At 37.1% G+C, this 18,022-nt stretch overlaps 1 protein-coding gene across 2 annotated transcripts in view; it reads left to right on the top strand.

The window, feature by feature from the left end:
- The window catches only part of CDH6 (cadherin 6), a 126,971-nt gene that overhangs the window by 97,126 nt on the left and 11,823 nt on the right, over nucleotides 1-18,022 (top strand). For both annotated transcript variants that reach the window (XM_002919906.4, XM_034657060.1), the window contains exons 4-9: nucleotides 2,097-2,216; nucleotides 4,228-4,395; nucleotides 6,463-6,650; nucleotides 8,555-8,808; nucleotides 14,258-14,394; nucleotides 16,909-17,030. In XM_002919906.4, coding sequence (XP_002919952.1) covers nucleotides 2,097-2,216; nucleotides 4,228-4,395; nucleotides 6,463-6,650; nucleotides 8,555-8,808; nucleotides 14,258-14,394; nucleotides 16,909-17,030 — 989 coding nt within the window. The remainder of the gene's footprint in view (nucleotides 1-2,096; nucleotides 2,217-4,227; nucleotides 4,396-6,462; nucleotides 6,651-8,554; nucleotides 8,809-14,257; nucleotides 14,395-16,908; nucleotides 17,031-18,022) is intronic.

Here is an 18,022-nt window from a genome sequence, read left to right as displayed (position 1 = left end):
ACTCTCTAAATCTTTCCATCAAGAAGTTGCTCATCTCATTACTTAAAGCCACTCTGTTTTGTAGAAAAAACACAAACCATCAGCAAAGCAAAAGAGAGGGATTAGAATTCTTTTAAAAGGAAGATTTGTTAGGAAAAAGTATTCTTCCTCTATGTGGTAAAAGGCAGGAAGAATTAATGAAGCACCTCTCATCGTCAGCACCACCCAGTAAAACAGTTTCCAGAAAACAAAACTTGATGTGCAAGGTGTCACTGCACAACTATAGGGGGTGCCATTCACTTTCGAAGCCATTATAGAATTAATATGTATTACAAATATTTGGGGGTACCTAGAAGTCACATGTCTTGAGGAAGGGATGGCTTTCCCATTTGCACACAGGCACAATTATGTTCATATTAACCATTATCATAAATTAACATGTCATTATGTTGACACAAAAAGGCATCTGAAAGAAATTACATCATGATTGTGAGACAGCAGCAGGGTGGTATAAAAGGGCTTTGGTATCAAACAGACCTGAGTTTGAAACTCTACTAATAAGCAGCAACTTGATGTCTCTGATCTTTCAGTTCCATACAAAAATAATAAAGGTCAACACCTAAGGATTATCATGAGGATGAAATGAGAAAACAAGTGTAGAGCCCCCAGTATAATATCTGGCAACTAACAGGTGCGCAAAACATCCAGATATTCACATTCTAAACACATTCGAATTGTGTATTGATGTCAAATAAGAATGTGGGTGTTTGTTGACTTCCGCTATTAGCTCTTGCTCTAAAATCGTATAATGCTTTCATTCTCCCCCCCTTCCTTCCCATAGTACAAGGATGGGCGCTCTATCTCATGCATCAACATGCTACATCCAGAGCATCCAACCCTAACACAGTACAATATATTTGTTCAACAAACAGGATCTGTTAGTTATTACAAAAGCAATGCAAAACTTCTAATATTCCCTGAATGTAACTTCCCTGTCCTTTCTATGGACCAGAGACCTCTAAAAATTATGCTTACTGTTTATCTGATATGAATATCAAAAGTCAGCCATGAGATGATCTCATCAGAGGGTCTTACCCTTTTCGGAAGTCACAGATCCCTTTGAGAATCAGATAAATATCTATGGATCTTCTCTTCAATGAAATAGACATATAAGCATATACATTAAAATTTGTGTGGAATTTCATGGGGGTTAGGAATACTTTGAAGGTTATTAGGTGATTGTGCTCCTTAAAACAAGAATGCTGATCTAAAATATCATAGCTTTCTTTGTGCATTTAATTATAATTTTTTTTTGAATTACAGGTTCCAGATGTGAATGCTCTGGTGTTTTAATTAATTCTTTAATCCAGCACTACCTCTTTTAATGTTCAAGGTCTTTCAACCTCTTAGAATTATCAGGTAGATTTATTATTTAGGGTGCTTTAATTGCAAGTAACAGAAAACCCAATTCAAACTAGTTTAAACAGATAAAAGTATTTATTGACTTAAGTCAGACTTAAGTCAAAAGTAAAGTGGGCTTTAGACATGGTTTGATTGGGTTCAATTATTTCTCTGAAATTTTCTGTCCTATTCAGCTTTGTCCTCAGGCTGGCATCTCTGAGGTCATAAAACAGCTGCTGCTATTGACAGGCCCTAGATCAGCACATTACAATCCAGGAGAAAGAGCACCTATGACACAGAATTCCCAACAAAATCACGAGTAGCTTCCTGATTGGAGAACCCCAAAACTAATCCCTATAGACAAAGTAATGCAAGATGATGACTGAGCTAGGTCCGGATAACTTCCAAGGATGACCCTACCAAGAATCCAATCAAATCTCATCCTTTGGAGAGTGACTGGAATTGGCTCCACCCAAGGTCATGACCATCCCCATGCTTCTCTTTAACCTAACCCTTACAACATTTAAAAATGTTGATCGCACTCCTTCAGAGTGAGAAATCCAAGGCTATTTAACCTACTACTGTCCTGAAGTTCTCCACTCCCTTGCCATGATAGTTTTGTACAAAAGTAAGATCATGCTTTCTCTTTCTGTGTGTGGGTCAAGGTTCCATATGGACCTTCAATTTATTTTCAATTCATGTTTCTGTCATTACAGGCACATTTGTTGTCCAAGTCACTGCAACTGATGCTGATGATCCAACTTATGGGAACAGTGCTAAAGTTGTGTATAGTATCCTACAGGGGCAGCCCTATTTTTCAGTTGAATCAGAAACAGGTTAGAATTCCTTTTTGATCTTCTTTTTACAATCTGTAATTTTAATTGACATGCTGAGCTGGCATATTTTTTAATAAAAACAATCAGTGTAATTGAATTTTCTTAGATTCACCTGCCAAATACCAGCAATATACTTGTAAACATGAGATCCATATCATTTCAATCAAGAAGTCTAACAACAGATGTTTTGTCCATTATGTTTATATAGGGTAGATTCAGAAAAACTTCTACAATGTTATTTTTTCTTCTAGTTTGGGGTGAAGTTAAAGACCAATACCTCCTGATAGCCATTAGGGCTATTTACAAATATGCCAATTCTTCTTTTTCTAGTTATTTGGTATCTCTTTCCCCTGCTCTGAAGCTAGATATAGCCAGGAGATTTGTTTGGGCCAGTAAATGTGGCAGTGATTCAAGTCACCTCCAAGCAGAACTTTTAGACCTGGTGCACGATCCACATTCCTCTCCTTCTGCCACAGAGATCACGGATGGAAACCACTGTTGATACTGGTCTCCGGCCTGGATGTCTGTGTCTGTTATCCTTAGCAGAGCTCCTTGCTGGCCTACTCAGAGCATGAACAAAACACTGACGTTAGCTGTGTTAAGCCAGTACGATTTTGCATTGTTTGTTATGACATCATCTAGCTCATCCTAACTGATAGCATCCTAATAGAACAAGTGGATTCCTTAATGGAATCCTTTTTTTAACATCTCATTTTTCTGCATTTTCTCCACAGAGTAGCATATTATCTTAGGCTGAATTGTTTCTTAGGAATTTTTGCCTGTGCTGTACAGTAAACTCTACCCATGTTTTTGTTATCATCATAGGAGTCGAGTTCCTTTTGTACATTTTTCAAGCATCCATTATTGTTAGTAGAAATCAAAACTTTTCGAGATTACTACTTCCAGTTGGAAATCGATGTGTTAAGAGGTGCAATGAACTTGGACAGAATCCCAAGGAGAAAGAAAATGTTGAGTTGAAAAACAATAAGGATGAAAAATTAGAAATATCCAACGTAAAGGACAAAAGGCTAAGGGGATGTCCTGTATTTAAATGGAGAAGTACTGTGATTGGAGAACAGGATGCAACTGCACTTTCACTGAAGTCAGGACTAGAGGAATAAAATTGACCTGTTGTCTGAGGTATTCGTGTTAAAAATGAAAAAAAAAAAAGATATTTTCAGCTTCATTAGCTGTTAAGCACTGGAATGTGCTACCAGAGAAGGTTATAAAGACTTTAAAGCCTTCAAAGCCTTTAAAGCCTATAAAGATTTTTGAAAGAATGTTGTTAATTTAAGCATAAAGCCTACATAGAGATTAGGCAAACTTTTAGTTCTTTCAACTACTTATTTTATAACTACCTGACAAAAGAGATAAATTTAACCTAACGTAAGAATGCTGGTCACTGCTGGGACCAGTTGCTCTCATGCTCACATCAGCTTTAGGAAAACTTCAGTTCTCTAGGATCCTACAGCATGCTAATTATGGGAGAACTGATGTTGTGTTTTCTTAAGACCATAGTTTTGTGGTTTAGAAAATCCTCTGAATGTTCATTATGGTAGGTATATTGGATGAGCAATTAGCCGATTCAGTAAAGTGAAACTCAAGAGTCAGTTCAAGGAAATGGTTTAACAATTTCCTCATAGTACACTTAAATGTCTTTTACCAAGCAGCTATAGTAGGATAACACTGTACCACATGCCAAGTTATATTTTGCTGTGTTATCTCATAACACATGATATTTATACTTCCTACAATCCATACTATTGCAGAATTGACTTGTACTTACTCTCCTTGTATGATAGGTGTTTGTTTGTTTTTTAATGGCTCTATCTCCCCTACGTGGTTGTAATTTCCTTCAGCATAAGGGCTGTCTACCATCATCTTTATGTCACCCATGACATCTGTATAGTATTTTGCATATTGTGGATAAGAATCCATGTCTGTAAAAAGAAATGTTTTGATGAAGTATTTTTAATACATTCCTTTCCTCTTCTGAATTTCACATCCATAGGTATCATCAAGACAGCTTTGCTCAACATGGATCGAGAAAACAGGGAGCAGTACCAAGTGGTGATTCAAGCCAAGGATATGGGTGGCCAGATGGGGGGATTATCTGGGACCACCACAGTGAATATCACGCTGACTGATGTCAACGACAACCCTCCCCGGTTTCCCCAGAGTAGGAACATTTGATTGAATGAATTTCTTCAGTGCACTTTTGTAAAACTCTAAGAATGATGTTTATTTTCCTTTGTTATTAATTATCAATATTAGTGACCTCAGTAAGAACCATACTTTTATTAGCTGAGCAATTTCTGATATGGTTATTGTTGTAAAGCTAACACCATTGTTTTATTTTTCCTTATTAAAAAGACTACCACAGACATAAATTTGCTTGTGCAGAACATATGTACACAAGCATGCTGCTATTTGTTAAAAAAAATTGACTTTATGTTTTGTGAATTCAATCAGTCATGTAATCTCTTTTAAATCCTCACAAAGCTTTATAAGGGGAGGATTTATCATTTTACTGTTTCTAAAAATACAACTGGGGAAATAACCATGTACTTAATCCATTTATAATCATAGTTTTCTATATTATGGTTAATTGAGATACGAAAAGTCATCTCTAAAACCATTAACTCTCATGACTAGATAGGAAAAAAAGAAGGAAAAACAACACTCTTAAATGCCCACTTTGTATCAAGCAGTACACTAGAGCCCTTCATATACAGCACCTCAGGTGGGTACTGGTTTTAATGTAATATTTCTTCCAGGAACAAAATTCATTTCTGACCATGATCTAATAAGTAAACTACCTGAATCCTGTCTTCCAAGAGAAAATAGCTGCCCACCATTAAAAGGAAAGCCCACTTACCCAATCATGGCATTTCATTAAAGTTGGTCAGTTAATAGGGTCAGCTAATAGAGCCTTTTTTTATAATGGAGATACACATGGATCAACAGGAAATCATTAAATTTTCTTTAGTTTTTTTCAAGTATTTAATCACAGCTAAATGCAAAAAACAGAGTATCAAACTAATTTCTGATTTAATGGGTAGAAGAAAAGTTTTAAGGGCCCTAAAATTCCCCCCCCCAGAGGCCTGAAATGACAATATCAGAATCATCAATACATTGCCCAAAAACCTACTTTTCAATAGGGGAATGCCCCAGGGAAGGATAACAAAAGAATTCCCAGTACCTGGAATACCACAGAGATCTTACTTTGCTTTGCTCTCTCCTTGGATAGCCTGTGATCATTACTGAATAATGTATCAAAGCACAGGAGGGGAGAATAACTCCAGAGGAAAACCTTGGCTTGTGTTATCATTTTGCCAAGGATGAGCACAACACTTACTGAATGGATGAATATTATTGCATGACTATATTCTACTGGTGTCATAGTCTATGTATTTTCCAAAATAATTTGCATGGATGGTTGGCAAAATGTAATGGGTGAGCGTAAAATAAGTTTTGTTCTTATTCCTTTTTTTTTTTTTTTTGTCCCAAGTACATGCTGGTCTGGCGGATCTAAATTGAAACTCACACACAGTCTCCTTAAACTAATTTTGCAACATGAGGACATAAGAAAAGTGTACATCTATGAAATACAAGTTTTAAATTAGCAATACAAAGACATGAACGGGAGAAACCTATGCACGGAAAAAATACTATCATGAAATTTAAAAGGAGTAGTCAAAGAAACAGGAGCTTTCTCTCTCCATGTGTCTAGCTGTATCCCAGACCAGCTCCCTGTGCGAGTGAGAGAGTGTCTGCTTGGATACATCCTCCAGATCACTGTCATTTATTTTCACCTCCAGTTGTTATTAGCGATGACACAAAGAACCCTTTTAAGAACTACCTCACAATTGGCTTAAAGTCACAGGTCAGGTTAAATTCTTTCCCATTCTTTCTGCTAAGATTAGTTAACAGGGCCTTCGAAACCTTGTGCACCTCCCCCCAGCAGTTTATGCCATCATACCCGTGAACCTGGAGGCCTATTTACAGGACAAGAAAAGTGTTCTCCATTTGCAATGAGACAGGTCATGACAGAAGAAATATTCTTAACGATCATGAAAGTAAGGATGTAAGGAGGATAGAACACCATTAATTATCATGAGGAAAGTACAAATCTGCCTGCATCCGTACTAATGTCTGAAAGAACTGTTAGAAAATAGGTTTTGTCTTTATTATGATAGAGTATCCTTCATCTGTGCTTGACTCATATCTGTCTGGTGATTAATAGGTACATACCAGTTTAAAACCCCTGAATCTTCACCACCGGGTACACCAATTGGCAGGATCAAAGCCAGCGATGCTGACATGGGAGAAAATGCTGAAATTGAGTACAGCATTACAGAGGGAGAGGGGCTGGACATGTTTGATGTCGTCACCGACCAGGAAACCCAGGAAGGGGTTATTACTGTCAAAAAGGTAATGCCGTTTGTTAACTACCATGCAAATGAGACATTCGCTTTTCTCCAGTCCCTGAGCAACCAGGATAATTATGGCTCACATGAACGTTCCTCTAGATTCTTATTTTACTAATTATTTTTTTTTAAACATCACGTCTAATGGTTGGCTTTTAGAGGTCCTCAATAATCTGATGCATTCATTAATTTCATACTTTTAATAAATTCTTATTAAGAACCTCCTAATGTAAATAAATGACACAAATAAATAATATACATTAAAATACATAAAATAAATATCGTCAATGAATAATAAACAAACAGTGCCAGACACTGTTCTAGATTCTGGAGGTGCAATTCAACAGAATGGTCTCTGCTTCCACAGAGCTGCCAATCTAAGGCAGAAAAGAGACAAGAAAGCAAATAAGCAAACAAACAAGTGTATAGTTCTAAATTCTGATACATGCTTTGAAGGAAGAGAGTAACAAGCAGTGATAAATATGGCCTGAATTAGAGAGAGAGAGGATATAAAAAGACCGCAGAAATAAATTAACACAAGTTTCCTATGAGCTCTTTAGCTACTTTTTGGAACATGATAATAAATTTTTTATATTTCTGAATTCCAATTTCTGCCCTATGTACTCACTGTTTACCCGCCAAAATTGTCTAGCACCACAGAGCCATACACAGAAGTGTGGGAAAATTTAAAACCAATAAACCGTGTGCTTCAAAGCTAAAAATACATTAATTTTGGTTACTTTTTTAATGATTGTACTTCCCCTCATGTATGGTATAATATTTTCTCTCTCCTTTAACACACTGTTGTATTTGCTGGTAAATATAAGCATCAGTGGATGTAAATAACGAGAAAATTCTTTCCTCTAAAGCTTTGGATTACATGTCTTAATACCTGGAAACACAATAAAACATGTTTAAGCGACACTCAGACCAATGTTTTATACTATAATATAATTAGGAAGCCCATTAGTGTGCATTAACCTTTTTAATTTTCTTAGTGCCTTATCAGATTCAAACTGAAATTTTGCCTAGCCGACTAAATCACATTCACTAATGTCTTGATTAATTGTGTTTCTAGTGAGCCTTGTCATATCATCATATAAAACTAAAAGTCAGCAATAAGCATTTGGGTTCACTGTGTCTCCAGAAGTAGAGATACTTTTCCTGAAGACCTCTGACAGCAATGATCATTACTTTCGTTGGCAAGTAATTAGCCCAATGCCCTTATCAGGATATCACTTGGAATATTTTATCAACTCATGCACATGCACACACACACACAAAAAAAAAAAACCCACAAAAAAAACCATATTAAATCTATTTAATCTAAATAAATTTGGAAAAGGGAGTCAGGATGCAATCATGTGGTTCTCAATTCTGGCTGCACATCAGCATCACTGGGGGCGGTATTTAAAAATATAGATTCCCACCCTCACCACAGATATTTTGGTTTAATGATCCAGGGTGGGGTCTAGATACTGGCAAATTTTAAAACGGTCGTTCAGTGTTCAAGTACAGCCAGATGTGACAACATCTGACACGGAATAATCTACTACGTATTTGCCAACCCGCCCCTGACATGGCTCCCTCTAGTCAAATACAATAACTTTTTTTAAAGCAGTTTTTGTTTTTTAAGACTCCTGCTTCCGGGTTCCCTTCCCTCTCTGTCACACCTTGCACCCCCTGCACCCACTTGCAAGGCAACAGCGGGCATGGTTTCAGCCCATAATTTTCACCACGACAGTGTGGCATCTGAACTCCCATGCCTTTGCCCAATTTCACGCTGCGTGGTGAGGTCCCTAAGCAATATGGTCATATTCATTTACCCGAGATTTGCACTAAAAATGGCTCATGTCTTTCTGTGTGTCTTGGTTGCTTCCAATATGTCTCCCCCCTATCCTCCCCAAGCTCTTGGACTTTGAAAAGAAGAAAGTGTACACCCTCAAGGTGGAAGCCTCCAATCCTCATGTTGAACCCCGCTTTCTCTACCTGGGTCCGTTCAAAGATGCAGCCACAGTCAGAATTATGGTGGAAGATGTGGATGAGCCCCCCGTCTTCAGCAAACTGGCCTACATCCTACAGATAAGAGAAGATGCTCAGATAAACACGACAATAGGCTCAGTCACAGCCCAAGATCCAGACGCTGCCAGGAATCCTGTCAAGTAAGCACACTCCTACAACCCGTCTCTTTTGGAAGCTTTAGCTGATGGCTCTTCAAGGATCACCTGCAAGTTAGAAAATTAATCCTTTTTTCCAATGAGACACTTGTGTCTTCCTGAAAAACTACTCTAAACAGCATCTTTACTCTCCTTTGTCAACATGAACATGATTTTAGCAGCAGTGTAAATCTAAAAAACACAAAATTGGGGGCGGGGGAGAACACAAAATGATTTATAGGAGTTGACTACTTACCTGAAAATGGTATAAGGAAATACAACAGAATGGCCTAGAATATTTCTTTAAGGCCTTAGATTTGTCAAAGAGTAGCATGGAGAGAGCTCTGTGACTTTTAATAAACAAGACACCGGGCTGAGTCTGTTTCTCAAGTGTGCAGGAACCTATCATGTAACACTCAGAGGCAGAATTATGCTCCATTTGGATGCATGATTTTTTTTCTTTTTCAGACGTGGATAAAAGTAAGAACCATTTCATGATATATGTCTGCAAAATCCTGGGGAAATTAATAGAGCTGAATCCTAATTTATACTATGTAAGCAAGCTCTATTTTCCCTATACATTCCTTATACCTTAGCTGTAAGTCACACTGCAAGAAAGCCTCATTGCTCTTTGAAACCACAGATGCTTTAGAATTCTAGAATTTTATCATGAGAGCACTGGAGTCAACAACTTGCAGTCTTGTGTCGTAGCTTAGTTGACTAGATGAGAAAATTGCTAAATCAGAATATCATTCTAACAATTATCCCCCATTTAAAAAAAAAGAAAAAGAAAAAAAGTAAGCAGACTGACAGGCTAGAGGAACTCTTGCCAGTGAACCCACAGGTAAATTCTGATCCGGGCACCTGCCATATGCCAGGTATGTTCCAGGCTTTAGAGATACGACAGAGAACAATATCAAGTCCTGATCTCATGAAGCTTACATTCGAATTGGGACAGACAGAAATAGGCAAACAACAAATATGCAGGATTTCAGGTAAAATACACTGTAAGCAGTAAAATAAGACAGAGTATGGGAACAAAGGGTATCTGGGGTGCCATTTTACATGTGCGGTCAGGCTTGCCCTTGGTAGGAAATCACTTGAATAAAGATTTGATTGAAATGAAGGGATGAACCATGATGATATCCGGGAGAAGAACATTCCAGGAAGAGGGAAAAATGAGGGTAAGGTCTGATACCAGAGCTTGCTTGGCATGAGGAAGGAGTAGCAAGGAGATTCATGAGCTAGAAGAGAGTGAGCAAGGTGGGGAGTGGTTGGTAAGGTAGGAGGCAACAGGGAGGTATGGTAAGTGGTGACTGTGGCGGTCCTCTGGGGCATTTCTAGGCCTTGGTAAAGACTGGGTTCTATTTTGATTGAGGTAGGAAGCCACTGCAAAGCTTTGAATAGGAATATTACCTAATCTAAAACTGCTTTTTAAGAGGATCACACTGGCTGCCCCATGAAGAATAATATTGCAGATGAAAGAATTTGAGGTTCTAAGGCAATCATTTTCTAACTTTTCAGCCATGAGCTCTTTGTTTGAATGAAACCTGATGGCAAGTCCCACACCTAAAACACAAAAATGCCTGGTGTATTCTCAGAGAATAGTTTTAAATCATTGGGAAAACAGATACTGTTGTTTTATCATTCTGCTGGAATATCTACAGACTCCTTCAACTGGACTATGGCCAACCCAAAGTAGCCACATATAAGCTCCACGGATCAAGTGTTCTTCCATATACATTTACTATTACTAATAAGAAAAATGAATGACAGCCTTTGCTTGTACAACACAATCTTAAGTACTTCACAATGATTCTCTCACTTGGAGTTTGTCCTAAGTGTGTAAAGGAAAAAAATCTTAGCAAGTCAATGTGAAGACCAATTTGAAAGCATTAATGCTGCTAGTTTATATAAATATGAGCTTTGTTACCTCTTTGATCAATCAACATGTTTTTAATTGAAAGAGATAATGTCTCCTGGGAATTTAGGCTGCATTTCTATGTCTATTTTACTTTTTATAATGAATACCATTTTAACCCACTGCATTACTTTACGTGTTATTAAAGGAAGTAGTTTGTCAGACTGGGTTTGCTGTCAGCCAATTTTGAAGTTTTTTATGCCAGCCTTTTCTTGGTACATACGGATTTCATATATAGATATAGATTTAAGGATAAAAATACCAATAAGGATATATTGGTATATAAATGTATATTCCAGTGAGTCCTTTTATAGGACAAAAGTGATTCTCATACTGGGAAAGTACATCCACACATAGTTTTTGGTTATCCAAGATGTAAATACTGAACAACTAGGTGCTAGACAATATGTTAGGTACACAGTTAATACTAGAGAATTCTTCCCCCAAACATCGATCTACCTTTATACAGGTACATGTAATCTTTATTGTACGTTATCTTTAATTACATAAAATAATTTTCTTCCAGTAACTTTGTCACAAATGCCCTTTGACTTCCATGGAAGAGTCTTATAAAATGTCACTCTGAATAAATATTATGAAAAATTTACATGCAAACATACTTCCTGTCCTGACCCACAAATCTCCCTGACTTGGGAGGATACATTAGAAGACAAATTATTGAATCAGAGAATATAATAAATTTCTGGGGGGGGGAAAGAGCTACCTAGCAAAATAATCTGCTATAATCATGTTAAGATTGATTACCTTGTTCCTTATCTGTTATGACTACAATTAATGTGACTGGGCAGTAAATATACTAGATAGGAATTGAAATTACTTTGGAAAGAAAAACAACAAACAGATAAGGTTTCATGTGCACACATCTTTCCTAAACAGTGTAGACATTTGAAATTTCCTATTAATTTTAAATTTCCAAATTAAGGGAAAAATTCATGTATAATTTGGGTATTTCCCAAGTAGTTCCTCTTTAAAATCAAAAGCCACCTTCATCTAAAAATTCCTCTCCTCATATCCTTTATTTCAAAGGCTTGACAGGAAAATACAATTACTTGTAAAACTTAAAACTATAGCAGGAAGAAAACAAAGAACAAGAAAAGATTATAGCTGTATATAATTGTAACAGCTTATAAAGGCAATAAGCAGCGTATCTTAAGCTTGACATTTTTCACGAGGGAAAAAATATTTGTAGGCAATCATTTAATTTCTTACAAAGTCTATGAATATTGAGACTTCCTTTTTGGGTAATTAGTCATGTGCTATAAATATTTATCATTCTCAAATTTAAAATGAAGGCAGGTGATCAAGTTCAATGCTGTTGCCTAAATTCTTAATAAACATTGATTCATGGCATAGATGGCAAAAATAATAGCTGTTTCATCTGTAGGAGATGAACCTTTAATAACAAAATATTAGGTTTATATAAACTAAAATTAAAATTCTAACCTGACTTGAGATATATAGATATCCTTTTTGAACTTCTTGATTCTCTTTAATATCAGGTTTAAATAGACTCCAATAATCAAATATCTATTTAGACCCTTTTTTTTTTTTAAAGATTTTAATTTATTTATTCGACAGAGACAGAGACAGCCAGCGAGAGAGGGAACACAAGCAGGGGGAGTGGGAGAGGAAGAAGCAGGCTCATAGCGGAAGAGCCTGATGTGGGGCTCGATCCCATAACGCCGGGATCACGCCCTGAGCCAAAGGCAGACGCTCAACCACTGTGCCACCCAGGCGCCCCTTATTTAGACCCTTGATAGATGACAAAATATATTTTATTAAAATATATTTATTATAATTCACCAGTTACATTTTATTTTTTTTTAAAGATTTTATTTATTTATTCGACAGAGATAGAGACAGCCAGCGAGAGAGGGAACACAAGCAGGGCGAGTGGGAGAGGAAGAAGCAGGCTCATAGCAGAGGAGCCTGATGTGGCTCGATCCCGTAACGCCGGGATCACGCCCTGAGCCGAAGGCAGACGCTTAACCGCTGTGCCACCCAGGCGCCCCATCACCAGTTACATTTTAAAGCAAAATAATCAACTGAAATAGAATCTTGAACATGGTACACTATTACAAGTTAGTAACAAGAGCTTATTTTTCTTAGAGTATTCATAATAAGTCTACATGTGTATGACTAGTTGGTCATTTACTTAATCGTATTTCTACCAAGCCAACATTTTAAAATCTCCCATCATGACATAAATTTTGAGACTCTAGCTAAAATGGGCAATTTTTTCCCCCAATGACCTTAACATATCAACTGTCTCCCGAATTTTCTCTTTAATGTCCCCTACATAAAACAGTGCATACATATTTTCCCCATATATAGCTATTCCAAAAACTGGTAATAAATTGATAAAGAAGATAACATTTCTCAAAATCTACTAGTCTTCCATCAATTTCAGCATTGAAAACTCAGTCCTCCTTTGATTTCTAAGACACCTCTTGGTTTTCTCCGAATTCTCTGAACTCCTTAGATAGTTGTCTAGCTCCTACTCTGCTCTGGGCACTGCTCTGGGCACTGTGGGTCTCCATTTTCCCGTCATCTTTTCAGTGATTCTGTCCTTAATGTTCTTCTCCCTTCACTGGACCTCCTCTTCCTGGACAATTGAACCAGAAATCTAAGTTGTCAATCCAGATCTTTCCTTTCCCAGACTTCCCCTGAGCACCTCAGCTTCAATATATCAAAACAGGAACTTAGGATCTTCCCCAAATCCTGTTCTTCCCGTCTATCACTTTGACCACACCTGCCAACCATTCTCCTCAATTCAACCAGTGATCTTTGTTAAACGTGACTTAGATTGGAACATTTCCCTGCTTAAAATCCACTGGTAGATTTGCATTGCTCTTAGAACAAATCCCAACTCCATGCCATGGCCACCCCAACCATCGACAGTCCAACCTCATTTTCTATCTCCCTTTTACCACCTCACTAACTGCAGCCACGCTAGCCAGTTTCTGCTTCTTTCTACATAATGATTTTTAAAACAAAGTAGATAACAGAAAACTAGACAACAACCCTACTTATGCACACGAATACCTGTGTACACATTAAAGTTCTAAGGTTCTATAAATTTGAGTTAAAATGTGACAATTACTATACAAACTTGATACAAATTACATATAAAAGAAACTTTATTGGTGATTCTTAAACTCATGCAGCTTGTCTAATGGGTTTACCATTAGGACCTCAGTGGTAAAGAATTAATTTCCCAGAATATTTTGCTTACTATTGAGTTATAGATATGCAAATATGTGCTACAAGTAGAAAAAAATCCATGTGACAGACTTCCTGGGAATAGTTTTAGGATGTGAGAATAACAAACACAAAGAAAACCTTTCTAGCACTGTATGGGGATGGATGGTAGCCACTTGTGGTGAGCATAGCACACATGTAGACTTGTCAAATCCTTATGCTGGACACCTGAAACTAAGCTAACTGTGTGTCAACTGAATTTCATTTTAAAAAGAAAAGAAAACTATTCTAAATTCTACTCTGCCTTTTTAGGTATTCTGTTGATCGACACACAGATATGGACAGAATATTCAACATAGATTCTGGGAATGGTTCGATTTTTACATCGAAACTTCTTGACCGAGAAACATTGCTGTGGCACAACATTACAGTGATAGCAACAGAGATCAGTAAGTCTAACCTCACCCCGCAGCTGTCCCTGATTGACGGAGTATCCCAGCAAGGGCTGGTGAAGCAAGGCTGAAATTCGTCACCATGTACTGATTGATATCCTGCTCGAATACATATTGAGGGAAAGAGCCCTATAACGATTTGCAGTAATGCTTCTTCTAGGCATGTGTTAATTCATTCACAAATGCAGAGGCACCTGCAGACAATCTGTAGTTCAGAAATAATAAAATGAGAATGCATCTCTCAAATGAGGTTGAGTTGGTACATAATAGATTTGATTACAAAAAGCTTTATCAATCAGAACATTACAGAAGCAGCTGAAAAACATGGGCTTGTGGCTGGAATTGGGAGGGGAGGGAAATCAAGTGTATTAAAAAATGCAGGCATTACTTAGAAATCTTTCAGATATCTATCCTCCAGCTTTCTAAAGAATTTCTATTTCAAAATCATTACAGAAGTAAGAGATATAAATTTTAGCTTTTCCACTGTACACCAAAGTGGACAATCCAAACCACCAAGTAATCAATAAAATGTTTAGAGTGGATTTTATGGAAGTCCCCATGAAATTGAAGGCAAAGAAAAAGAGTGCCAAAGGAATGCTTCAAATAAAATGATTATACACAGTGAAAATTGTGTAATGTAAACACAATGTGTAGGCCTAAGTACATGAAAGAAAAAGTATTTTTAAAATAACATTTGAATGTTTAAAAATAGGCTTCCAAATTATAGCTCATTTTTTAGTTTTTGTTTTTGATTTTAAAAGTTCAAATATTTTTAGCTCAGTTGGGTATCTAGTGTGCAATATTCCATACCTAATGGTATATTACAGTAGCATTCTTTGTCAACATAACTCATGAGATTTGAAACGGCCGAAGAATATTGAGTAGAATAATAAATTACCAATTTGGGCAAAATGAAGCATTGTTTTGTGATAGCATTAAGAACTCCTAATTACAAACGTGTTAGGTAGGAATTTGCTCTCCAGAATTTATACGGAGGGACTAATGTGGATACTGATGACAGAGCATACTTAAAGCTTTAAAATTACAAAATTATTTTTCACACTGAAAAGGACCATTTTTTATAACATCATGAAATTTTATGTTTTACTGAAGTAGTCATTTCATGTGTATTTTAAGCTTTGTGCCTAAAATTTTTTTTAAAGATTTAATGTTTCTGTGATATATTTGAAAGTACTAGTGATAAAGACCTTTTAAAACTTCATCTTCGGCAGCTCCAACTTTGGAAGAATAATGTGAGCAATATTTTAGATGCAAAGGAGCTTAAGAATCTTATTGTCTAAACTTCTTAACTATCTTTGATGCAACAGAAGCCCAGAGCTTACATAAAACCAGCCCACTCCCATCCCAGGGCCTTGGCACTTGCTGTTCCCTTTATCTGGAGAGCCGGAAATATTCACATGGCTTAATTCTCTTTATTCGTGTCCCTGTCCAAATGGCATCTCATCAGATGAGACTGAGCGGTCATCCCACTCAAAGTAGCACCTCCACCTCTCTCCCATCCCTTTCCCTCTTTAATTTCTCCACAGCATTTAGCATCTGACACCTTATCTATTCATGTGTTTACAGTTTATCTGCCCCCATTAGAATAAAGCTCCAGGATGCAGGATTTGTGTCATGTTCCCTATGTGTCCCAACACCCCAAAGAGTGGCTGGCATGTATTAGAAATGAGATGCTTACTAAATATTTATGATGTGAACAAACAGATGTGTGAGTGAAGTGAATGAGGAGCACTGAGCTCGGAGATTCCAGCTCCTGATTCTTACACCAGGAATCTGTCTTCCACACGACCCAAAATATTCATTCACCTCCAGTCTTCCAACGTGGATGCTGCTCTCTCATTATTCTGGATGAACAGCCTGGGCTTTGGAGTCAGACAGACCCAAGTTGAAATCTAGGCTCTACTTCTTACTTATCATCTCTGTGAAGATGTTCAAATTACCTAACCTATCTGTGCCTTGGTTTCCTCATCTCTATAGTAGGGGTGATAACTGTATTTACCTCAGAAGTTTGTAAGGATTAAATAAGATAACATAGCAAAGTTCTGGGCACTACATCTGGCCTGTATTCAGCACAAAAACTAAAGAACTAAGACCAAAACAACCATTGGTTTCCTTCATTTCCCCCTGCTCTTTCTTTTGTACACATTTTCCCCATCTCCCTGCTTCTTTGGCTTCCCTTAAAATCTGCCTCTAAACGCCTTTCCTGGATAGCTTTTCTTTATTTTATGTGACTCTGCGGTTTGCTATCCAGTTTCACTCTATTGACACAAGTAGCTTTGTCCCATAGGTATCTCCAGCAGGTGTATCCAACTCCAGAAGTACCAATCTAATTCTTTTTGGTGACTAACTTGGTACATAACGCCCTGTAGTACTCAGAGCAGCCTTGGGGAAATCTGTGTATGAATGAGAAAGGAGTGAGTGACAGTCATCTAAAGGGAATTGGCGATCAATATATAAATGCCTATTTCTTTCTTTTTTGGCATGTTGCAGATAATCCAAAGCAAAGCAGCCGAGTCCCTCTATATATTAAAGTTCTAGATGTCAATGATAATGCCCCAGAATTTGCTGAATTCTATGAAACCTTTGTCTGCGAAAAAGCAAAAGCAGATCAGGTGAGTTTCATAAGAAAGCAAATTAATTCAGTCAGATTAATTTAGATCTTCTAATACACAAAGCTGAGGGCGAGTTTTGAATTATCTATGAAGTAAATGCTAACAAAATTAATACTATAAATAAGAACCAGAATGAATGTTTAACTTGCATAAGAGAACAAACAGTTTTTAAGAACTGGAAGTTCATCATTCTCAGAGACTGGTGCTGATTCAAATCAGTCTTAAGTTTTCATTAAAATAGATTAGTCACAGCTTTATTGGAAAAATCTTAATTGATGAGCATACTTTTAATTACCATATATACTGGAAAGCAATAACCAGAACATATTTTACAATTGCCCATAATTCATAGTTTCACCTATTTATATTGCCCACCTGTACAAGTAATACAAATTCGTGAATGTTTTCCTGTTTTACACATTTGCCCCTACCTGAAATAGGTCTTTTCAGCCAGTGATATAAAAATTATGGTACAGTTTGTCGAAATAGAAGTGCACTGTTAAAATACATGTTAAAGTGGGAAGCTGAAGTTGTGTTTTATGTACAAACTTTCTTTTTATATTTTATGCAAGCCGATGGCTTATGTGTATGTCAAGACTGCCTTTCTAAACAGGCTGTGTCCAAAGACTGCCTGAATTTTTTTAGCTGAAATGTTGTCTTAGATCATTGTGGTATTATATCACTCTAGGGCAGTGTTTCCCAACCCATGCGATTTTGCCCCCGGCGTACACGTGGCAATGTTTGGGGACATTTTTGGATTGTCACAAAGAGTAGGATGCTACTGGTGTGTAGTGGGAGGAGGCTAAGCTTGCTGCTAGCCATCGTTCAGTGCCCAGGACAGCCCCACAACAAAGTCTTATTCCTGGTCATTCCTGGCTCTATTTCCAACCCATCAGTTCACTGCACAAAGTGGATTCATTGTAAATGTTCTAGAGGCTATTGTTCTTAAACTAAAATTAGAAATCATGTAGTCAAGCAATTTACTGCAAAAC

Source organism: Ailuropoda melanoleuca, chromosome 3 (genome assembly GCF_002007445.2).
Source record: "Ailuropoda melanoleuca isolate Jingjing chromosome 3, ASM200744v2, whole genome shotgun sequence".
Classification (NCBI taxonomy): domain Eukaryota; kingdom Metazoa; phylum Chordata; class Mammalia; order Carnivora; family Ursidae; genus Ailuropoda; species Ailuropoda melanoleuca.
The sequence above is the reverse complement of the archived record's forward strand: the minus strand, read 5'-3'. Positions and strand labels throughout refer to the sequence as shown.